This window comes from Chiloscyllium punctatum, chromosome 15, assembly GCF_047496795.1.
Source record: "Chiloscyllium punctatum isolate Juve2018m chromosome 15, sChiPun1.3, whole genome shotgun sequence".
Taxonomy (NCBI): domain Eukaryota; kingdom Metazoa; phylum Chordata; class Chondrichthyes; order Orectolobiformes; family Hemiscylliidae; genus Chiloscyllium; species Chiloscyllium punctatum.
In genome coordinates, this window is record NC_092753.1 from 17,332,720 (window position 1) to 17,357,770 (window position 25,051).

General features: G+C 44.4%; 1 protein-coding gene across 6 annotated transcripts in view; it reads left to right on the plus strand.

The window, feature by feature from the left end:
* Nucleotides 1-25,051, plus strand: part of pcid2 (PCI domain containing 2) — a 63,884-nt gene that overhangs the window by 2,143 nt on the left and 36,690 nt on the right. For 4 of the 6 annotated variants that reach the window (XM_072584736.1, XM_072584734.1, XM_072584732.1 and 1 more), the window contains 3 exons: nucleotides 18,490-18,591; nucleotides 22,740-22,829; nucleotides 23,939-24,012. In XM_072584736.1, coding sequence (XP_072440837.1) covers nucleotides 18,556-18,591; nucleotides 22,740-22,829; nucleotides 23,939-24,012 — 200 coding nt within the window. In that variant the 5' untranslated portion in view covers nucleotides 18,490-18,555. Of the gene's footprint in view, nucleotides 1-7,596; nucleotides 7,696-18,489; nucleotides 18,592-22,739; nucleotides 22,830-23,938; nucleotides 24,013-25,051 lie in introns of those variants that run through there. The other 2 variants (XM_072584735.1, XM_072584737.1) reach the window with 2 other exon arrangements.

The following is a 25,051-nucleotide window of genomic DNA, read 5'->3' on the forward strand; positions in this document are numbered from 1 at the left end:
TATATCTCCAAGTCCGTGTGGTGAGTGGCTTGGAGGGGAACTTGCAGGTGGTGGTGTTCCCAAGTAACTACTGCCCTTGTCCTTATCGATGGAAGTGGTCGTGAGTTTGGAAGCTGCTGTCTGAACATCTTTGGTGAATTTCTGCAGGGCACCTTTTAGATAGTACACACTGCTGCTACTGAGTGCTGGTGGTGGAGGGATTGAATATTTGTGGTTGTGGTGCCAATCAAGTGGGTTGCTTTGTCCTGGATGGTGTCAAGCTCCTGGAGTGTTGTTGGAGCTGCATCCATCCAGGCAAGTGGGGAGTATTCCATCATACTCCTGTGCCTTGTAGATCGTGAATAGACTTTGTGGTGTCAGGTGAGTTACTTGCTGCAGTCTCCCTCATCTCTGACCTGCTTTTGTAGCCACTGTTGTTTATGGTGAGTCCAGTTGAGTTTCTGATCAATGGTAACCCTGAGGATGTTGACAGTGGGGAAATTCAGTGATGGTAATACTGTTGAATGTCAAGGGGCATTGGTTCGATTGTCTCTTATTGGTGATGGTCATTGTCTGGCATTTGTATGGCGTGAATGTTACTTGCCACTTGTCGGCTCAAGCCTGGACATTGTCCAGATCTTGTTGCATTTGAGCTTCAGTATCTGAGGAGTTGCGAATGGTGCTGAACACTGTATAATAATTGGCGAACATCCCCACTTATGACCAAGGGAAGGTCATTGATGAAGCAGCTGAAGATTGTTGGGCCTAGGACACTACCCTGAGGGATTCCTGCAGAGATGTCCTGGAGCTGAGATGCCTGACCCTCCACAACCACAGCCATCTTCCTTTGTGCCAGGTATGAGTCTAACCAGCAGAGTGTTTGCCCTCTCATATCCATTGATGTCAAGGGATTCAGCTCTTTTGTCCATGTTTGAACCAAGGCTGCAATGAGATCAGGAGGAGTGACCCTGGTGGAACCCAAAATGGGAATCATTGAGCAGGTTATTGCTGAGAAGATGCTGCTTGATAGCACTGTTGATGACCCCTTCCATCACTTTACTGATGATGGAGAGTAGACTGACTGGGCGGTAATTGGCCGTGTTGGATCTGTCCTGCATTTTGTGTGCATGACATATCTGGGCAATTTTCCACATTGTCGGGTAGACTGGAGCACAGGTCTTCAGTACTGTTGCCGGAATGTTATCAGGGCCCATTGCCTTTGCCTATCCAGCTGTTTCTTGATATCACGTGGAGTGAATCGAATCGGCTGGAGGCTGGTATCTGTGATGCTGGGGACCACTGGAGGAGCCCAAGATGATTATTGACACGGCACTTCTTACTGACGGTTGTTGCGAATCATCAGCCTTACCTTTTGCCCTGATGTGCTAGGCTCCTCCATCATTGAGGATGGGCATATTTGTGGAGCTGCCTCCTCCAGTGAGTTGTTTAATTGTTCACCACCATTCACAACTGGATGTGGAAGGACTGCAGAGCTTAGATCTAATCCGTTGGTTGTGGGATCACTTAGCTCTATCACTTGCTGTTTATGCCGTTTGGCACACAAGTAGTCCTGTTTGGTAGATGACCCCCTTGCTGCTTTACTCCACGCCATCTGCTTAAGCTCCACTGCCATATACCTTCCATTCTCCCTTCCAACAGGGAATGCGAAGAGCTCACGGATTTCTTCTGCACTGAGATTGCTTCAGTTGCTTTTGCCTGTCCCTCCCTTCCCAGCCGACTGACTGAACTTCATTTAAAGTGCCCCTGACCTAATTCTGAACTCGCATCGTTCTCTCATTTTGGGGTGGCTCAGTGTTTAGCACTGCTGCCTCACAGCACCAGGGACCCGAGTTCGATTCCAGCCTCGGGTGACTGTGTGGAGTTTGCACTTTCTCCCTCTGTCTGCGTGGGCTTCCTTCAGGTGCTTCAAATTCCTCCCATAGTCCAAAGATGTGCAGGTTAGGTGAATTGGCCATGCTAAATTGCCTGTAGTGTTCAGGGATATGTGTGTTAGGTGTATTAGTCAAGGGTGAATGTGGAGTAATTGGGCAGGGGAATTAGTCTGGGCGGGTTACTCTTTGGAAGGTCGGTGTGGAATTGTTGGGCCAAAGAGCATGTTTCCACACTGTAGGGATTCTATGTAGGAGTTCTATGATCTTTGTTATTTCCTCTCAGTCCCTCTCTAAGCTCACCTTGTCTATGAGACCCAGCTCCTGTGCTCTTCACCTATTCAATTTCTGAAAAGACTGTTCTCTCCGCAACTCCCTCATCAGGTCCACGCCCCCCACCAACCCACCTTCCCCTGCCATCACAGAAATTGCAAAACCTGCGCCCACACCTCCCCGCACCTCCCCCCCCCCCCCCCCCACCCCCCCCCCCCCCCCCCCCCCCCTCACCTCCGTCCAAGGCCCCAGAGGAGCCTTCCACATCCATCAAAGTTTCACCTGCACTTCCACATGTGCCATTTACTGGATCTGTTGCTCCCGATGCAGTCTCCTCTACACTGGGGACACAGGGCGCCTACTTGCACAGCACTTCAGAGAACATCTCCAGGACACCCGCAACAACTAACCCCACCACCCCGTGGTAAACACTTCATCTCACTCACCCACTCTGCCAAGGACATGCAGGTCCTCGGCCTCCTCCATGGCCACTCCCTAACTTCCCGTCGCCTGGAGGAAGAACGCCTCATCTTCCACCTTGGGACCCTCCAACACCGTGGCATCAGTGTGGATTTCACCAGTTTCATTTCCCCTCTCCCCACCTAATCCCAGTTAGAGTCATAGAGATGGACAGCATGGAAACAGACCCTTCGGTCCAACCCGTCCATGCCGACCAGATATCCCAACCCAATCTAGTCCCACCTGCCAGCACCCGGCCCATATCCCTCCAAACCCTTCCTATTCATATACCCATCCAAATGCATTTTAAATATTGCAATTGTACCAGCCTCCACCACTTCCTCTGGCAGCTCATTCCATACACGTACCACCCTCTGCGTGAAAAAGCTGCCCCTTAGGTCTCTTTTATATCTTTTCCCTCTCACCCTAAACCTATGCCCTCTACTTCTGGACTCCCCGACCCCAGGGAAAAGAATTTTCCATATTTATCCTATCCATGCCCCTCATAATTTTGTAAACCTCTCTAAGGTCACCCCTCAGCCTCCAATGCTCCAGGAAAAACAGCCCCAGCCTGTTCAGCCTCTCCCTGTAGCTCAGATCCTCCAACCCTGGCAACATCCTTGTAAATCTTTTCTGAACCCTTTCAAGTTTCACAACATCTTTCCGATATAAAGGAGACCAGAATTGCACGCACTATTCCAACTGTGGCCTAACCAATGTCCTGTACAGCCACAACATGACCTCCCAACTCCTGTACGCAATACTCTGACCAATAAAGGAAAGCATACCAAACGCCTTCTTCACTATCCTATCTACCTGCGACTCCACTTTCAAGGAGCTATGGACCTGTACTCCAAGGTCTCTTTGTTCAGCAACACTCCCTAGGACCTTACCATTAACTGTATAAGTCCTGCTAAGATTTGCTTTCCCAAAATGCAGCACCTCGCATTTATCTGAATTAAACTCCATCTGCCATTTCTCAGCCCGTTGCTCATCTGGTCCAGATCCTGTTGTATTCTGAGGTAACCCTCTTCGCTGTCCATTACACCTCCAATTTTGGTGTCATCTGCAAACTTACTAACTGGACCTCTTATGCTCACATCCAAATCATTTATGTAAATGACAAAAAGCAGTGGACCCAGCACCGATCCTTGTGGCACTCCACTGGTCACAGGCCTCCAGTCTGAAAAACAACCCTCTGTCTTCTACCTTTGAGCCAGTTCTGTATCCAAATGGCTAGTTCCCCCTGTATTCCATGCGATCTAACCTTGTTGATCAGTCTCCCATGGGGAACCTTGTCGAATGCCTTACTGAAGTCCATAGATCACATGTACTGCTCTGCCCTCATCAACCCTCTTTGTTACTTCTTCAAAAAACTCAATCAAGTTTATGAGACATGATTTCCCACGCACAAAGCCATGTTGACTATCCCGAATCAGTCCTTGCCTTTCCAAATACATGTACATCCTGTCCCTCAGGATTCCCTCCAACAACTTGCCCACCGCCGAGGTCAGGCTCACCGGTCTATAGTTCCCTGGCTTGTCTTTACCGCCCTTCTTAAACAGTGGCACCATGTTTGCCAACCTCCAGTCTTCCGGCACCTCACCTGTGACTATCAATGATACAAATATCTCAACAAGAGGCCCAGCAATCACTTCTCTAGCTTCCCACAGAGTTCTCGGGTACACCTGATCAGGTTCTGGGGATTTATCCACTTTTAACCGTTTCAAGACATCCAGCACTTCCTCCTTTGTAATCTGGACATTTTGCAAGATGTCACCATCTATTTCCCTACAGTCTATATCTTCCATATCCTTTTCCACAGTAAATACTGATACAAAATATTCATTTAGTATCTCCTCCATTTTCTGTGGCTCCACATAAAGGCCGCCTTGCTGATCTTTGAGGGGCCCTATTCTCTCCCTAGTTACCCTTTTGTCCTTAATGTATTTGTAAAAACCCTTTGGATTCTCCTTAATTCTATTTGCCAAAGCTATCTCATGTCCCCATTTTGCCCTCCTGATTTCCCTCTTAAGTACACTCCTACTGCCTTTATACTCTTCTAAGGATTCACTCGATCTATCCTGTCTATACCTGACATATGCTTCCTTCCTTTTCTTAACCAAACCCTCAATTTCTTTAGTCATCCAGCATTCCCTATAGCTACCAGCCTTCCCTTTCACCCTAACATGGATATACTTTCTCTGGACTGTCATTATCTCATTTCTGAAGGCTTCCCATTTTCCAGCCATCCCTTTACCTGCAATCATCTGCCTCCAATCAGCTTTCCAAAGTTCTTGCCTAATAACGTCAAAATTGGCCTTTCTCCAATTTAGAACTTCAACTTTTAGATCTGGTCTATCCTTTTCCATCACTATTTTCAAACCTTACAATTTGGCACTGCCCTCATGACCTGTCCTACTTGTCTGTCTTCCTTCCCCCCTATCTGCTCCACCCTCCTCTCAACCCATCACCATTGCCCCCACCTCCATCTCAGCTACCTTCCCTCCAGCCCTACCCCCTTCCCATTTATCCCACCACCCTCTCAGCGTAATTCCTGATGCAGGGCTTTTGCCCGAAACGTCGACCCTTTATTCCTTGGATGCTGCCTGACCTACTGTGCTTTTTCAGCACCACGCTCTCGACGCTGATCTCCAGCAGCTGCAGTCCTCACTTCTGCCCAGCTCCTGTGCTGTCAACCCTATTCTCACTAATTCCCTTTCTCCCCATGTGTTAGCCAATAGAGTTATTAGTTCTTTCTCTCTCTTTTAAATGTGTCAGCATCACTCTCCTCAAATTTGCAATCCTTTACAGTAATTTCCAAGGATAATCAAGTATCTCTTCCAATCTCCCTTTCCTCTCCAAAGCTCTTGAACATGTTGACTCCCAAATCTGTGCTCACTAATGTGGCTTTGTGTCATCTTCTTTAGAGTGCTTTGGCAAGTGTCTTGGGTCATTTTGTTATGGCTCATCACCATTTTGTCAAGGGCAAATAGTGATATCTCATAAAAGAATAAAAGAAATAACTTGTTTGCTAATAATAATTGCTATCTTCATTGTGACTTGGACATGATGTTTGTTGTTTGTGTTGGTTTGTGTGGGTACTGGTTTCTTATGATTGTAAGGTGCTTCACTGAACTCTGGTTTATTGTTGGAATACCATGGTGAAATAATTCTCATTGAACAAAGTAATTCCAACACAGGAACAGGCCCTTCAGCCCTACAAGCTTGCGCCAATCTTGATTCTCTATCTAAACCTGTCATCCATGTTCTAATGGTCTGTCTCCTTTTGCTCCCTGCCCACTCATACATCTGTCTAGATGCATCTCAAATGATGCTATCACGCCCGCCTCTGCCACCTCCGCTGGCAATGCTTTCCAGGCACCCACTACCCTCTGTGTAACGAACTTTCCACATATATCTCCCTTCTCATCTTGAACTTGTGATCCCTAGTAATTGAGTCCCCCACTCTGGGGGGAGAAAAGCTTCTTGCTATCTACGCTGTCTCTACCTCTCATGATTATGTAGACCTCAGTCAGATCCCCCCTCAACCTCTGTTTTTCTAATGAAAATAATCCTAATCTACTCAACCTCTCTCTTCATAGCTAGCACCCTCCATACCAGACAACATCCTGGTGAACCTCCTCTGCACCCTCTCCAAAGCATCCACATCCTTTTGGTAATGTGGCGACCAGAACTGTACGCAGTATTCCAAATGTGGCCGAACTAAAGTCTAATACAACTGTCACATGACCTGCCAGCTCTTGTACTCAATACCCCGTCTGATGAAGGAAAGCATGCTGTATGCCTCCTTGACCACTTTAATGACCTGCGTTGCCACCTTCAGGCTACAATGGATCTGAGCAACCAGATCTCTCTGTACATCAATTTTCCCCAGGGCTTGTCTATTTACTGTATAGCTCGCTCTTGAATTGGATCTTGCAAAATGCATAACCTCACATTTGTCCGGATTGAACTCCATCTGCCATTTCTCTGCCCAACTCTCCAATCTATCAATATTCTGCTGTATTCTCTGACAGTCCCCTTCACTATCTGCTACTCCACAATCTTAGTGTCATCTGTAAACTTGCAAATCAGACCACCTATACCTTCCTCCAGATCATTTATATATACCACAAACAACAAGGGTTCCCAGCATGTTTCCCTTTGGAACACCACTGGGCACAGGTCTCCATTTTGAGAAACTACCTTTCACTACCACTCTCTATCTCCTGTTGCCCAGCCAGTTCTCTATCCATCTAGCTCGTACACCCCGGACCACATCTGACTTCACTTTCTCCATCAGCCAACCATGGGGAACCTTATCAAACACCTTACTGAAGTCCATGTATATGACATCTACAGCCATTCCTTCATCAATCAACTTTGTCACCTCCTCAAAGAATTCTATTCGGTTTGTAAGACATGACCTTCCCTGCACAAAACCATGCTGCCTATCACTGATAAGCCCATTTTCCTCCAAATGGGAATAGATCCTATCCCTCAGTATCTTCCCTACCACTGACGTCAGACTCACCAGTCTATAGTTACCTGGATTATCCCTGCTACCCTTCTTAAACAAGGGGACAACATTAGCCATTCTCCAGCCCTCCGGGACCTCACCCGTGTCCAAGGATGCTGCAAAGCCCCAGCTGTTTCCCCTCTCGTTTCCCTCGGTAATTTGTATATAGAAACTTTCTCATGCACTTTAACCACACTTGCGTGCATTGAGATAAATTTTAATCCTGATCTTGACTCTCACAACAGATTTCCTACTCTTAGACAATATTATTTTCAGCTTATCGACTTAGTTGGCAATCTATAGTCTTCCATTTTTACGAAAGTACAGTGTAGGCCAAATGGTTAATTGTTTATTATCTTAAATTGAATCGAAGGTATTCTGAAGCAATCTGTAGGTTTTTAATCATAGTTGTTAAGCAGCGACCCCTGATGCAGTTGCAGGCATGAAGCTCGTGCTTATCTTTGTATTTTCACAGAGTTATTTGGAACAGTTTGATGAAAGAGCTGTGCTCACAATGTAGGACAGCACTGAACTCAAAAAGGATTACACACACCGAACACGAAATGTTATCAGGTTGTGACTGAGAACTTTGATCATTTTCAAAGCAATGTCGAATAAAATCAAATTTTCAGTTTGCCCGGAGTAGTTCCATGTTATGTTTCTGACTATATTTGATAGTGCATGGTGATGCAGCTATTCAGTACAATTTGAAAACAAGAAAATAGATATATGTTGAAGCAGTCATTTTTTGAATCATCAAAATGACAGAGAAGTAAAAGTCATAATACCCATTATCGTAGAGTCAGAGAGTCCTATAGCACAGAGACAGGCCTTTTGCCCACACTAGTCCATGCCAATCAAAATGTCCATCTATGTTAACCCCATTTCACTGCACTTGGTCCCATATCCTTCAAATCCTTTCCTATCCATATGTTTGTCCAAATGCCTTTTAAATGTTGTTAATGTACCCGCCTCAACCACTTCTGCTGGCAGCTCATATTCTATATGCGTACCACCCTCCGGTTCCCTTTTATTTATTCCCCTCTAACTGATGCCCTCTAGTCCTCGAATCCCCAACCCTGGGGAAAAGACAGTGCATTCACCTTATCCATGCCTCTCATGATCTTATACACCTCTCTACGCCCCCCCTCACACTTCTATGCTGTACAGGAAAAAAGGCCTTAGCTTGTCCAACCTGTCCCTATAACTCATGTTCTGGCAACATCCTTGTAAATGTCTTCTGCAATCTTTCCAGTTTAATAACATCCAAGGTGACGAAAACTGAGCACAATACTCAGCAAATGCAGCCTCACCAACATTCTGTATAACTGTAACATAACTTCCCAACTTCTATAATCAGTGCCCTGACTGATGAAGGCCAGTGTGCCAAAAGCTGCCTTCACTGTCCTGTCTACCTGGTGATGCTATTTTCGGAGAGCATAGAACATTACGGTGCCGTATACACCCTTCGGCCCTTGATGTTGTGCCAACCTGTGGAACCAATCTGAAGCCCATCTAACCCACACTATTCCATTTTCATCCACATGTTTATCCAATGACCAGTTAAATACCTTTAAAGTTGGTGAGTCTACTACTGTTGCAGGTAGTGTGTTCCATGCCCCGACTACTCTCTGAGTAAAGAAACTACCCTGGTATCTGTCCTATATTTCTCATCCCTCAATTTAAAGCTACATCCCCTCATGCTAGCCATCATAATTCGAGGAAAAAAGGCTCTCACTGTCCACCCTATTTTATCCTCTGATTATCTCATACATCTCAACTCGCCTCTCAACCTTCTGTCTAATGAAAACAGCCTCAATTCCCTCAGCCTTTTCTCATATGACCTTCCCTCCCTACCAGGCAACATCCTTGTAAATTGCCTCTGAGCTCTTTCCAAAGCTTCTCCAGTCTTCCTATAATGCAGTGACCAGAACTATACTCGATACTCCCAAGTGCGGCTACACCAGAGTTTTGTACAGCTGCAACATGACCTCGTGGCTCTGAAACTCAATCCCTCTATCAATAAAAGCTAACACACCGTATTCCTTCTTAACAACCCTATCAACCTCGGTGGCAACTTTCAGGGATCTAGGTACATGGACATTGAGATCTCTCTGCTCATCTACAATACCAAGCATCTTACCATTTGCCCAGTATTCTTTATTCCTGTTGCTCCTTCCAAAGTGAACCACCTCACACTTTTCCACATTAAACTCCATTTGCCACCTCTCAATCCAGCTCTGCAGCTTATCTAAGTCCCTCTGTAACCTGCAGAGGTTGCAGCTGTACAAAACTCTGGTGTAGCCGCACTTGGGACTTTCGAGTATAGTTCTGGTCACTGCATTATAGGAAGACTGGAGAAGCTTTGGAAAGAGCTCCGAGGCAATTTACAAGGATGTTGCCTGGTAGGGAGGGAAGGTCATCTGAGAAAAGGCTGAGGGAATTGAGGCTGTTTTCATTAGACAGAAGGTTGAGAGGCGAGTTGAGATGTATGAGATAATCCTTCAGTGATACCGACCTTAGTGTCGTGTGCAAATTTACTAACCCATTCTTTTACGTCCTCATCTAGGTCATTTATAAAAATAACAACCAGCAGTGACCCCAAAACAGATCCTTGTAGTACCCCACTAGTAAATTAACTCCAGGATGAATATTTCCTATCAACCACCACCACCCTCTGTCTTCTTTCAGTGAGCCAATTTCTGATCCAAACCGTTAAATCACCCTCAATCCCATGCCTCTGTATTTTGTACAATAGCCTACCATGGGGAACTTTATCAAACACCTTACTGAAATCCAGATACACCACATCAACCGCTTTATCCTCATCCACCTGTTTAGTCACCTTTTCAAAGAACTCAATAAGATTTGTGAGACACAACCTACCCTTCACAAAACAGTGACTATCCCTAATTAATGTATTCCTTTCTAAATGATTCTAAATCCGATCTCTTATCCACAACCGAAGTAAGGTTCACTGGTCTGTAATTACCAGGGTCATCTTTACTCCCCTTTTTGAACAAGGGGACAACATTTGCTATCCTCCAGTCTTCTGGTACTATTTCTTTAGACAATGACAACATGAAGATCAAAGCCAAAGGCTCAGCAATCTCCTCCCTGAGAAGAGAATCCGAGGATAAATTCCATCCAGCCCAGGGGACTTATCTATTTTCACACTTTCTAGAATTGCTAACACCCCCTCCTTGTGAACCTCAATCCTATCTAGTCTAGTAGCCTGTTTCTCAGTATTCTCCTCAACAACATTGTCTTTTTCCTGTGAGAAAACTGATGCAAAATATTCTTTTAGCTTTTCTCCCATCTCCTCAGACTCCACACACAACTTTCTGCTACTGTCCTTGATTGGCCCTAATCTTACTCTAGTCATTCTTTTATTCCTGATGTACTTTGAGAAAGCTTGAGGGTTTACCTTGATCCTACCTGCCAAAAACATCTCATGTCCCCTCCTGGCTCCTCTTAGTTCTCTCTTTAGGTCTTTCCTGGCTAGCTTGTAACTCTCAAGCCCCCTAACTGAGGACGTTTATAAAAATGACAAACAGCAGTGGCCCTAAAACAGATCCCTGTGGTATCCCACTAGTGACTGAACTCCAGGATAAACATTTCCCATCAACCACCACCCTCTGTCTTCTTTCAGCTAGCCAATTTCTGATCCAAATCGCTAAATCACCCTCAATCCCATGCCTCTGTATTTTGTACAATAGCCTACCGTGGGGAACCTTATCAAACACCTTACTGAAATCCAGATACACCACATCAACCCCTTTACCCTCATCCACCTGTTTGGTCACCTTTGCAAAGAACTCTAAGGTTTGTGAAGCGCAACCTACCCTTCACAAAACCGTGTTGACTATCCCTAATCAACTTATTCCTCTCTAGATGATTATAAATTCAATATCTTATAATCTTTATCAACACTTTACCCAGAACTGAAGTAAGGCTCACTGCTCTATAATTACCAGGGTTATTTCTACTCTCCTTATTGAACAAGTGCTATCCTCCAGTCTTCTGGTACTATTCCTGTAGACAATGATGACATAAAGATTAAAGCCAAAGGCTCTGCAATCTCCTCCCTGGCTTCCCAGAGAATCCTAGGATAAATCCCATCTGGCCCAGGGGACTTATCTATTTTCACACTTTCCAGAATTGCTAACACCTCCTCCTTGTGAACCTCAGTCCTGTCTAGTCTAGTAGCCTGTATCTCAGTATTCTCCTCAACAGCATGGTCTTTTTCCATGTGTGAATACTGATGAAAAATATTCATTTAGGACTTCCCCTACTCCTCTGACTCCACACACACCGTCCCACTCCTGTCCTCAATTGGTCCTAACCTTCCTCTCGTCATTCTTTTATTCCTGATATCCCGAAAGAGAGCATTTGGGTTTTCCTTGATCCTATCCACCAACGATTTCTCATGTCCCTTGATGGCTGTTCTTAGCTCTCTCTTTAGATCTTTCCTGGCTAACTTGTAACTCTCAAGTGCCCTAACTGAGCCTTCACATCTCATCCTAACGTAAGCCACCTTCTTCCTCTTGACAAGAGATTCAACTTACTTTGTAAACCATGGCTCCCTCATTCAGTCACTTCCTCCCTGCCTGACCGGTACATACTTATCAAGGAAACGCAGTAGCTGTTCCTTGAATAAGCTCCACATTTCAATTGTGCCAATCGCATCATAATTGCCTTTCCCCTAGCTATAATCTTGCCCTGCAGTGTATACCTATCCCTTTCCATCACAAAAGTAAGCATAACTAAATTGTGGTCACTATCACCTACCTCCAAATCTAACACCTGGCTGGGTTCATTCCCCAGTACCAAATCCAATGTGGCCTCGCCCCTTGTTGGCCTGTCTATATTCTGTGTCAGGAAACCCTCCTGCACACATCTAAAGTGCTTGAACTATTCATATTTCCAGTCAATATTGGGGAAGTTAAAGTCCCCCATAACAACTACCCTTTTACCCTTGCTCCTAACCAGAACCATCTTTGCAATCCTTTCCTCTACATCTCTGGATCCATTTGGAGACCTATAGAAAACTCCCAACAGGTGCTGTCTCCTTTCCTGTTTCTAACCTCAGCCATAATACCTCAGTAGACAAGTCCTCAAACATCCTTTCTGCCACCATAATACTGTCCTTGACTACCAATGCCACACCTCTCCACCTTTTACTTTGTTCTTACTGAAACATCTAAACCCTGGAACCTGCAGCACCCATTCCTGTCCCCTGGGGGAGGGAGGGAGGATTTCAGAGAACGGTCAACTTGAACTCTAAGATCCCTCTATTCCACTACATTGCTTGAGGTAAAAACAATGACTGCAGATGCTGGAAAGCAAATACTGGATTAGTGGTGCTGGAAGAGCACAGCAGTTCAGGCAGCATCCAACGAGCAGCGAAATCGACGTTTCGGGCAAAAGCCCTTCATCAGGAATAAAGGCAGTGAGCCTGAAGTGTGGAGAGATAAGCTAGAGGAGGGTGGGGGTGGGGAGAGAGTAGCATAGAGTACAATGGGTGAGTGGGGGAGGAGATGAAGGTGATAGGTCAAAGAGGAGAGGGTGGAGTGGATAGGTGGAAAAGGAGATAGGCAGGTCGGACAAGTCCGGACAAGTCAAGGAGACAGTGCTGAGCTGGAAGTTTGAAACTAGGATGAGGTGGGGGAAGGGGAAATGAGGAAGCTGTTGAAGCTCACATTGATGCCCTGGGGTTGAAGTATTCCGAGGCGGAAGATGAGGCGTTCTTCCTCCAGGCGTCTGGTGGTGAGGGAGCGGCGGTGAAGGAGGCCCAGGACCTGCATGTCCTCGGCAGAGTGGGAGGGGGAGTTGAAATGTTGGGCCACGGGGCGGTGTGGTTGATTGGTGCGGGTGTCTCGGAGATGTTCCCTAAAGCGCTCTGCTAGGAGGTGCCCAGTCTCCCCAATGTAGAGGAGACCACATCAGGAGCCACGGATACAATAAACACTTCAACCCCAGGGCATCAATGTGAGCTTCAACAGCTTCCTCATTTCCCCTTCCCCCACCTCATTTTATGCGTCCAGATCCCATCCCCCTGCCAAATTAGTTTAAACCCCCCCCGAAGAGTGCTAGCAAACCTACCCCCCAGGATATTGGTGCCCTTCTGGTTCAGGTGCAACCCGTCCTGTTTATACAGGTCCCACCTTCCCCAGAATGCAGTCCAATTGTCCAAATATCTGAAGCCCTCCCTCCTACACCATCCTTGCAGCCACGTGTTCAACTGCACTCTCTCCCTATTCTTTGCCTCTCTGTCACGTGGCACCGGCAACAACCCAGAGATGACGACTCTGTCTGTCCGAGCTTTTAGCTTCCAGCCTAACTCCTTGAGCTCTTGATTAACCTCCCCACCCCTCTTCCTACCTATGTCATTGGTGCCAATGTGCACCACGATTTCTGGCTGCACACCCTCCCCCTTAAGGATTCTGAAGACACGGTCCGAGACGTCTCGGACCCTAGCACCCGGGAGGCAACAAACCATCCGAGAGTCTCGCCCATGTCCACAGAATCGCCTGTCCGTCCCTCTAACTAGAGAGTCCCCTATAACTAGCGCTCTCCTCCTCTCCCACTTTTCCTTCTGAGTCTCAGAGCCACAGACCCCTTCACTGCAGCTTACACCTGCAAAGCTGTCCCCCCCCAACAGTTTCCAAAGCTGTATACTTATTATTTAGGGGAACGACCACAGGGGAACCCTGCACTGCCTGCTTCTTCCCCTTCCCACCTCTCACTGTTACCCAGCTACCTCTGTTCTCCGGTGTAACTATGTCCCTGTAGCTTCTATCAATCACCTTCTCAGCCTCTCGAATAATCCTCAGTTCGTCCAACTCCAGTTCCAGTTCCCTAACTCGTTCGGTGAGGATCAGGATCTGACTGCATTTCCTGCAGACGAAGTCGGCAGGAGTATTGGTGGTCACCCCTACCTCAGACATCCTGCAGGAGGAACATTCCACCGCCTGCGCTGCCATGACTGTACACTTTGTCTCCAAAAACAAGAACACTGAGTCAATAACACTGAGTCACTTACCTGTGGACTTTAAAGTTAGGTTAGAGGAGGAGGGTGGGAGGGAGGCCCTATTAAAGTAGGACCTGGGGTCTAGAACACACCCACTCAAATACTAATCACTTACCTTCCCGCCCAGCTATGCGCTCCAACCTCACTTCCACTGCCCGCTACAGGTAAGTAATTTTGAAACAAACTGTCTTACCTTAGCTGTAGTCTCCCGGGTTCGCTTTTCCTCGGCCGCTGCTCCCACTCAAATAGTCCAAGCAATGGGATCTTGTTGACTCAGACAAAGAGTCATTATGATATACAGAGGAACCTTGATTATCCAAAGAACACTGGTGGGGAGTATTACATTCGGTTAATCAAATTCCAGATAACATAGTTAGGTTTGCGATCTTGCCAGATAATCCAATTTTTGGATAATCAAATTCCAGATAATCAACGTTCCTCTCTAATTAAAAGACATTTTTATTTTCAGATTACTTAAGTTTTGATACATATTGCTCAACTTCCTTGTCATCTTAAAGTGAAGCAGTTTTTTAGAATTTTCTACCAGCTTCAACCTAAAGCTTTGTTTTCTTGCAAATATCTTAATATTTCAGTGCTTTTGAAATTGAACTAGCTGGTTTTCACAGAAGTCCCTAATGTTGCATGCTACCAAGCTGCCATTTTGTTGAGAATTCTTGATCTGCCCTGCTCCCAGTCCTTGATACCTTGTCTGTCATCTAACTCGCTGAAGTGGCGAGGAGAGAGAGGAACGAGGCAGAAAGGGAGATGGGTTAAGGAAGGGGGCTAAGCATGGTCAGTAGTTAGAGTTTGGAATGGAGTGCCTGGAAATGTGCTGGAGGCAGATTCAGTTGAGGCATTCAAGAGGGCATTGAAATGGTATTTGGATTGAAACAGTGTGTAATGAAGGGAAATGACAGCAGTTTAGAACTGGGAAACTGAACAGATACGGGCACGTTGGACAGACTGGCCTGCTTCAGGACAGTAACAATGATGAGAGAATGGGGTACAGAATAGGATAGTGAAGTGAGATGAGAATGGGAGAGGGAGGGGAGATCAAAATGGGGTGAAGAACTGGCTCAAATGAGGGTGGAGTACAGGGCAGCAAGGGGAGAGGACAGTGGGACAGAGAGGGAATTGGGCTGGGAAGGAGCAGAGAAAGAAAGGGGGGGGGGGTGGTGCCGGACATGAAGATGCATGGAAATCTGGATTCAATTCAAAGAGAAACTACTGATACTGTTGGACCAATTGAAAGTTTCAGCATAGACCTTTGGTTCCACAGTATATAAGTGGAGTCATGATGTTCAGTTCTGGAGCTCCTGCTGTTCACAATTTAAACAAATGATTTGGGCATTAGAATTTAGAAATTGTGCTTTTAATATGCAGATGACACCAGAATGCAGAGGATAGATATCTATGCTGAGGAGAGTTACAGCAGGGCATCAATAAATTGGCAAAAAGGCAAATAATTGGCAAATAAAGTTCATCATGAATACTCGTGAGGTATTGCATTTTGGGAGAAAGATAATAAATTATTTGAAGGTTTAAGGAGAAATGCGGTTGAGGAACAGAGAGATTTGAGTGTCCAAACACATCAATTACTAAAAGTTATGCAGAGGGTTATAACGACAGTAGATTCTTATACCTGGTTTGCCCTTTTTAATACTTTTGAGAGACAGAATTGAAAAGTAGAGAAGTTTCATGTTAAACCTGCATTGAAATACTGTGTGAAGTTCTGGTAATCATAAGGTGTAAAGATCTTGAACAAGATACAGGTAAGATTTACTCCGATGATGCTAGGACTGTGTGGGTTTACATATCAGGAAAGGATTGAGTTAGGTTTCCTTTACCTTGATTTTTTTAAAAAAGGAATGGAGGCGCCTGTGCTGGACAAGTCACTTCATCGGACAAAAGAGCAGGAAAGCTTGTGACTTCCTGGTGGACTACAACTTGGTGCTGTGTAATTTCTGACCTAAAAAAAAGGACTGAGAGATGACCTTTTTCTCTCAGCATTGTTGCCTCAGCTCTTTCTGATAATCTTCTGTCCAATCTTTGGACTTAGCAGCAGTACACCCTTTCTGCTGCTAACCTTCCCTTTTATCGTGGGCTGGGAACCATAGTGTGGCTGACCAGAAAACACTCGCTCTTTTATCACCTGCCCATTGGTGTGTTAGAAGAATTTATAAGTGGATAATCAATCTGTTTGGTGATGATATGAAAGCACCTTCTTTGACTTTCAAATCCTAGAGTGGGGGCTTGAATCTGGAGCTCCTACCTCAGAGGCAGGGACACTAAACACTACAACACTGACCTCCCAGGATGAGAGGAGACCTAATAGACCACTTCAAAGTTGTGGAAGAATGGATACAGAGAGAATGTTTCCTCTTGTGGAAAACTCAAGGCCATCAAATACAAAGAAGTCCGAGAAGTCAAACTGGGAATTCGGGAGAAATTTCTTTACCCATTCTTTATGGGAACGACTTCTAAGTCCTCACCATTCTTTTTGTAAAGAGATTGGTATAGGTTCATTTAAGAGGCAAATGAGGGCGAAAGGAATAGAGGATTATGACGGTAGATTTAGGTGAGAGAAGATGGCGGGAGGTCCAGCTGAAGTGTAATTGGTTGGCTGAATGGCCTGTTTCTGTGCTGTATGTCTTGACTTATTCAATATACAAAGTGAATTAAACCATGATATAGTTGGAGGCAGAACAGAATGGTAACTGTTGGTAGGATTGAAAGAAACTAAAGAATCAAAAGTGAAAAGATTTTTGTTTCCTGGATGTGGGATGCGTGGTCATTCAAGATCTGTAGCCCTGCAATTGGATTGAAAAGGAATTAGTGCTGGTACTTAGAGCATTCATGTTTGCCAAGGTAGAAATTGTGGAGCGAATGGATTTAATGATTCTATATGATTTATGAATATTCTGTATGAATACGATTATAATGGTACAGGCATAATGGAATTGTTGACTGTATGCACTTTCAGACTTGGCTCCGTTCATGTGCTGAACTTAGAAGAAGAAGCAGATTCTAGGCTGTTTTGTAGGGTTACAATTAGTACAATGTCTATACATCCCAATCATTCATTATATTGCCCCTTGGCTTGATAATTGTATCTGATCTACACTGGGCCAACCGAGTAGATTGAAAGTGGAGTGTGTCCTCATCTCTGATGCCCTGAATCTGACCTTCTGTTTGAATTTCTGAAACCATCAGATATTACTGCTGGACAGGGCAAAGCCCACAATATTATCTCTGTTCTTCATCCCTCTGCAGAATCAAGACTGGATCAGTGATGGAATGTGCTCAATCAGTGGGAAAACTTGCTGCATTCCCAATTGTCCTGTGTTTTTTTTTTGTTTCATTTTGATAGGAAATGAACACTTGAGAGGGACACATTTTGGCATTCGCAGTGTAATTGAAAACCCACCCAGTGAAGTACTGCAACAGGAAAAAGATATCTAACTTATAGCAGCATAATAGATGAAGTGAGGAGGAATGGTAGGAGGACAGAATATCATATTAATGTATTTTTCTCTACCACTCTAATGGTACTCTGCTTCTTCATCTCTTTCCATCTGTGAGAGATGATGAGAATACAGCCTCAGAGCTTTTGAGGGCTGATGTGATCACAGACTGATGGATGTACTTCTGATGGATGAACAGAGTGTTGCTGGAAAGTCAAGATCTCAAAAGTGTCACACTTGAGTTATCCCTTGTCAGTTGTGCAGGGTGAGCACTCCTTTGATGACTTGTCTGCTGGGCTGATGTCTGTGTCGGAGTTTCTGAAACCGTTTGTTGTCACGGTGCCCATTTCCTGCCCACAGCTGATATCACCATTCACATCGATCATTAGCTCGAGTTTCCTCCTTTTGATTGATTGACTGAAGGATTTCATGTCTCTTTTGACAGCATCCATAAACTTTAAGTGCCTTGCTGGTCTATTGGATAAGTTACTTCCCCATATAAGTGTACACCAGAAGCTCTCTTGTCAGTGTCCTGATTAATCTTACTCTGAATAAGACTGAATAAGATATATGCACATTTGTATAAGATAAACATGTACAAATGTGCTCAATGCTTTCATCCGTGATATCAATGGTCTTCCCATGGTTACACTGAGATTCAAACCGCCACACTCATAGTAACATCAGTGGCTTTGAAGTGATCTCTATATGATCAATGGTACAAATATTTTCCATGTGTTTATAAAAATATGAAGCATTCCTTAATTCTATAAATTTAACAAATGCTGTATCAGTTAAAGAAATGCAACTCTCCCAGAATTGTAACTGCAGTCTGTTTTCATTATGTTCTTGTTCCCTACACCTCCTCAGATAATCTCAGGCTACTTTCCCTTGGAGCTGTCTGAACATTAACCATCGCACCCAGCACTACCAGATATGGCACACATCACGCTGAATCAATATTTACAGCAGGTAATTCTACCATGGCAAAGAGAGATGCCACTAAATAGAAAGATTTGAAATTTGACGTCACTGAGCAATACAGCCTCTTTATATTTTGGAGAATTATGAGTTTATACAAGTACTGTTAGCTAGCATTTGAACTAGTTCCATTAATAGTTTATGCTCCAAAAGACCATAAGATATAGGATCAGAATGAGACTATTCAGCCCACCTAGTCTGCTCCACATTTAATCATGACTGGTGTGTTTCTCAAACCCATTCTCCTGTTTTCTCCCCGTATCTTTGATCCCCTTACTAATCAAGGGCCTATCCATCTCTAAAAAAATGCAATGCTTTGGCCTCCACAGCCTTCCACAACCATGAGTTCCACAGATTCATCACTCTGCAGCTGAAGTGATTTCCCCTCATCTTAGTTCTAAAGTGTCGTCCCTTCGCTCTGAGGATGTGCTCTCATATCCTACTTTGTTCTGCTAGAGCAAACATCTTCTCCATGTCCACTCTGTCCAGGTTTCTCCCTATTCTATAAGTTTTGATGAGATTCCGCCCCTCCCCCCGCATCCTTCTAAACTCCACTGAGTACGTACCCAGAGTCTTCAACCATTCCTCTTATGACACGTGTTTCATCCCTGGGATCATTCTTGTGAACCTCCTCTGAACCCTCTCGTATGACAGAGGGACCTCGATTATCCGAAGGGCACAGGTGGGGAGTATTTTGTTCGGTTAATCAAATTCCGGATAATCGAATGCCAGATAACACAGTTTAGCCAAGCACCGGGACCTTGTGATCTTGCTGGATAATCCAGTATTCAGATAATCGAATGCTGGATAATCAAGGTTCCTCTGTATTTCAAATGCAGTGTGACCAGAGCCTTAAGTAGCCTCAGCAGTACATCTCTGTTCTTGTATTCTATTTCTCTTGCAATGAGTGTTTGCATTTTATTTGCCTTCCTAACTTCCAATTGAACCTGCATGTTAACATTAAGATAATCTTGAACTAGGACCCCTAAGTCCCTTTGAACTTAAGATTTCCAAAGCCTTTCCCATTTAGAATATGATCTACCCCTCTAATCTTCCTACCAAAGTGCATAACCTCACACTTTCTCACATGGTATTCCGTCTAACATTTCTTTGCTTACTCTCTTAGCCTGTCCAAGTCCTTCTGCAGCCTTTCTGCTTCCCCAACACTACCTGTCCTTCCACTTATCAGCTGCAAGTATATCACAGACTCGTTCTTACTAATGGACTCTAACATCTTGCCAATCATTGGGGTCAGGCTCACCAGTCTATAGCTTCCTGTCTTCTGCCTCCCTCCCTTCTTAAACAGGGATGTTACATTAGCCATTTTCCAGTCCTCTGGCACCGTCCCTGTCTCCAGTGATTCCTGAAAGATCACCACCAATACCTCCACAATCTCCTCAGCTATGTCATTCAGAATTCTGGGGTGTAGTTCATTGGGACTGGGTAATTTATCCACCTTCAGACCTTTCAGCTCGCCCACCTTCAGCAACTTCTCCTTAGTGATGGTCACTGCATTCCTCTGCCCCTGACTGTCTTGAAGTTCTAGTATGCTGTTGGTGTCTTCCACTGTGAAAACTGATGCAGAGTCCTTGTATGCACGTACTGATAGTCATAGAGATGTACAGCATGGAAACAGATCTTATGGTCCAACTCGTCTGTGCCAACCAGATATCCTAAATTAATCTAGTCCCATTTACCAGTGCATGGCCCATATCCCTCTAAACCCTTCTTTTTCATTTACCCATCCAGATTTACCCATCTTTGCAACATCCTTGAACATTGATGAGGTCCTGGGAAGACTTGAGAATTGCTAATGTTGTCCTCTTGTTTAAGAAGGGTAGCAAGGATAATCCAGGTAATTATAGACCTGTGAGCCTGACCTCAGTGGTAGGGAAGCTGCTGGAGAAGATTCTGAGGCATAGGACCTGTTCCCATTTGGAAGAAAACGGGCTTATCAGTAATGGGCAGTATGGTTTTGTGCAGGGAAGGTCATGTCTTACAAACCGAATAGAATTCTTTGAGGAGGTGACATAGTTGATTGATGAAGGAGGGCTGTTGATGTCATAAACATGGACTCAGTAAGGTGTTTGAAAAGGTTCCCTATGGTTGGCTGATGGAGAAGTTGAAGTCACAGGTGGTCTAGGGTGTACTAGCTAGATGGATAGAGAACTGGCTGGGCAACAGGAGACAGAGGATGGTAGTGGAAGGGAGCTTCTTAAAATGGAGACCTGTGCCCAGTGGTGTCCCACAGGGATCTGTGCTGGGACCCCTGTTGTTTGTGGTATATATAAATGATCTGGAGGAAGGTATAGGTGGTCTGATTAGCAAGTTTACAGATGACAAAGGTTGGTGGAGTAGCAGATAGTGAAGGGGACTGTCAGAATACAGCAGAATATTGATAGATTGGAGAGTTGGGCAGAGTAATGGCAGATGGAGTTCAATCCGGACAAATGCCAGGTGATGCATTTTGGAAGATCCAATTCAAGAGCGAACTATACAGTAAATAGAAAAGTTCTGGGGAATGACTCTAGCAGAAACTGACAAACAGAGGTTGAAAACTGTATTTACATACCAGAACTGGCAGATACAAAGAAATTTGACAAACAGAGATCTGGGTGTTCAGGTCCATTGCTCCCTGAAGGTCGCAACATAGGTCAATAGAGTGATCAAGAAGGCACACGGCATGCTTTCCTTCATCAGACGGGGTATTGACTACAAGAGTTGGCAGGTCATGTGACAGTTGTATTAGACTTTAGTTCGTCACGTTTGGAATGATGTGTACAGTTCTGGTCGCCAGATTACCAAAAGGATGTGGATGCTTTGGAGAGGGTGCAGAGGATGTTCACCAGGATGTTACCTGGTATGGAGGGTGCTAGCTATGAAGAGAGAGGTTGAGTAGATTAGGATTATTTTCATTAGCAAGATGGAAGTTGAGGGGGGACCTGATTGAGGGCTACAAAATCACAAGAGGTCGAGACAGGATCGATAGCAAAAAGCTTTTTCTCCTGAGTGGGAGACTCCATTACTACTGGTGGTGAGTTCAAAGTGAGAGGGGAATAGTTTAAGGGAGATATGCGTGGAAAGTTCTTCACACAGAGGGTAGTGGGTGCCTGGATCGCGTTGCCAGCAGAGGTGGTAGAGGCAGGAACAATAGCGTCATTTAAAATGTATCCAGACAGGTACATAAATGGGCACTGAGTATAAGGATATAGATCTTTAGGAAATAGGCAGCAAGTTTAGGTTGGGGAAATCGATCAATGCAGGCTTGGAGGACCGAAGGGCCTGTTTCTGTGCTGTAATTTTTTTTGTTCTTTGTTCATTCATTCACCATCCTTTGTGTGAAAAAGTTGCCTGTTACATCCCTTTTAATTTTTTTTCCCATCTCACCCTAAACCTATGCCCTCTAGTTCTGGACTCCCCCACCCCAGGGAAAAGTCCTTGTCTATTTACCCTATCCATGCCCCTCATGATTTTATTAACCTCTATAAGGCCTCCAATGGTCCAGGGAAAACCGCCCCAGCCCATTCAGCCTCTCCCTATAGTTGAAAACCTCCAACCCTGGCAAAATTCTTGTAAATCTTTTCTGAACCCTTTCAAGTTTCACAACATCCTTCTTGTAGTAGGGAGACCAGAATTGTACACAATATTCCAAAAGTGGCTTAACCAATGTCCTGTACAGCTGCAACATGACTTCCCAACTTCTATACTCAATGCTCTGACCATTAAAGGAAAGCATACCAAACACCTTCACTATCCTATCTACCTGCGACTCTACTTTCAAGGAGCTATGAACCTGCACTCCAAGGTCTCTTTGTTCAGCAACACTTCCCAGAGCTTTACCACTAAGTGTATACATCCTGCCTGATTTGTTTCTCCAAAATGAAAAGCATCTCACATTTATCTAAATGAACTCCATCTGCCACTTCTCGGCACATTGGTCCATCTGGTCAAGATTCCGTTGTACTCTGAGGTAACCTTCGTTGTTCACGACACCTCCAATTTTGGTGTCACCTGCAAATTTACTTACTGTGCTTCCTACGTTCACATCCAAATCTATTTAAATGTTGGATGAGTTGTGGACAGTTCCTGTACTTAGGCGCCTGTGCTAATCTATTAATACTTGCTTGTTGGTTTGTCAGGTCCTCGAGTTCATCGACAGTAGGGATGGTGATTCCTGTGCTGAATTTTTGTCATTTAAACATCCTCATGTTGCAAACCGTAGATTACAGGTAAGATACTGTACTTTCTCTGTGAACACAGTTGTAGTGGAGCCAAGCTATTTGATACAATTGTTGCAGCATATTACACATACGAAGCAGTCTGTAATAACATAATTAGTACTTGTGGATGCAATTGTTCACGAATGACATGGAAACCCTCAACCATGCCTTTGTTCCTTTGAGAGTAAACTATAGCAACACTTTTCCAATTAGACCCACATCATCCACCTTTAAACAATAATGTTTCAGAGACAGTGTTTTAGATCAGTGACTACTTGTGAATCCAACTACACAGCAATGTGCTTGACTCCTAATTACTTGCATGGGAGCAATCTGGGATTGCTAACAAATCCTGACCTTGCAGCAATGCTCACATCCTGTTGTCATATTCAACCAATCGGTGCTGCCTCTCTGCAAAGAACTACTCACACACTACATTTTCCCTGTATCCATCTAAAATTTTCTTTTAAATACATACTTTTTTTTCCCCCTGTCTTCAAAGCAATCTTGCTCCCCCTTGTGTTTCAATGGAATACTTGATGGTGGACAGTCTGGCACCAGTTGTGGAGAGTGTAGCAGAGTGTACACTTCACCAACTGAAACATCGCCTCCATTATCCAGAAATGCTGCAGACCTACTGAGCCAATCTGACATTTACTAGTTTTATTTTAGATGCTGACATCCAGAGTTTTTTTTGCTCCACAGGTAAACCTTTGTACTAATCTTCTATTTTCATTCTTCTTTATGGGTAACACCATTACTATCAGGGTACAGTCCAGAAATAGGTTTTCTAATTCACCTCTTCAAAGCTCCTCAGTTTCAGATAGTCCTAGAGAATGACTCTGCTGCACAGAGCCCCAGTTTCCCTAAACTCACTGCCTTCACCAAATCAGTAAAACATTCAATTTATCCTGTGGCAAGTTCTCATTAAGCATCTGCTAATCACGTGAACAGTCTCAAAAATTGTGAATATGAACAGTCTACTACAAAGCAAAATTGTGTACAGTGCATTTAAATTGTTAGGTCTGCATAATTTTAGCGGAGCATGAAGATCATTGCTTTGGTCCAGGGCTGGAAACATCACATCCAAGTGATATGTGTTTTTGCTTTGAAACCAGTTAGCAAGTCCAGAAGAGAGATGCCAGCAGATCCTGGAACCCCCTTATGATGAAATGGTGGCAGCTCATTTACGGTAAAGGGAGTCTCCATATTTATTTGCTTTTATATTCCAGTCATTGACTTACAACGGCTTGACTTACATTGCCATTTTGATTAATTTTTTTATCTATGATATTTTAGTCATCAGTGAACATTGCCCACTGAATCTCTATGGATCTCCATTGTTCCTAGTTTTTCACCATTTAATGAAACTCTGATTTATCTTTTTTTTCCTGATCCAAATTGGATGACCCAATTTCATCCATTTTCTTGGCATTTTCAATTACTCCATAGTACTGAAAGCACATAAAAGGCTATTTGGGCCAGCAGTGTTTTCCACATGAGTCTCCTTCACCTTTCTACATCAGCATATCCTATTATTTTCCCTTGTCTGTGTTGTTCTAGATTCCACTTAAATGCTGCTTTGCAACTTATTTCAACCACTCTCTATGATTGTGATTTCCATATTCCAACCTTCCTGGGGAAAGCAGTTTCTCTTGAATTCCCTATTAGGTTTATGGCCCCATTTATGTTCTTTCCTGCATGTAGATCTCCTCTCTAAAGTGTACCTGATCAGAAAGATCCACAAAGAACTCTCCTCCTCAACGTCTCCCCTCACCTGAAGCATGGTAACTGTCAGAATAAACCAGCACCAGTCCTCTCTCTCTCTCTCTCTCTCTCTCTCTCTCTCTCTCTTTTTTCTCCATCTCCCATCTCTTTCTCTCTCTCTGTTTTTCTTTCTCTCTCTTTTTTTCCTTCTCCCTCTCTTTTCCTCTTTGTCTTTTTCTCTCTTTCTCGCTTTCTGTCATTCTTTTGCTTTCTCTCGCTCTCCCTCATCCATTCTCTCTCTCTCTCTCTCTCTCTCCTCCCTCTCTCTCTGTTTCTCTCTCTCTCTGTTTCTCTCTCTCTCTCTCTCTCTCTCTCTCTCTCTCTCTCTCTCTCTCTCTCTCTCTCTCTCCCCCTCCCTCTCTCTGTTATGAGAGAACAATACTATGGTCTGGAAAGACTCTGGTGACTTTACTAAGTAAACCTCTACCAAATTACCTCCATATTCAGTTTTCTAGTGGAGTTTA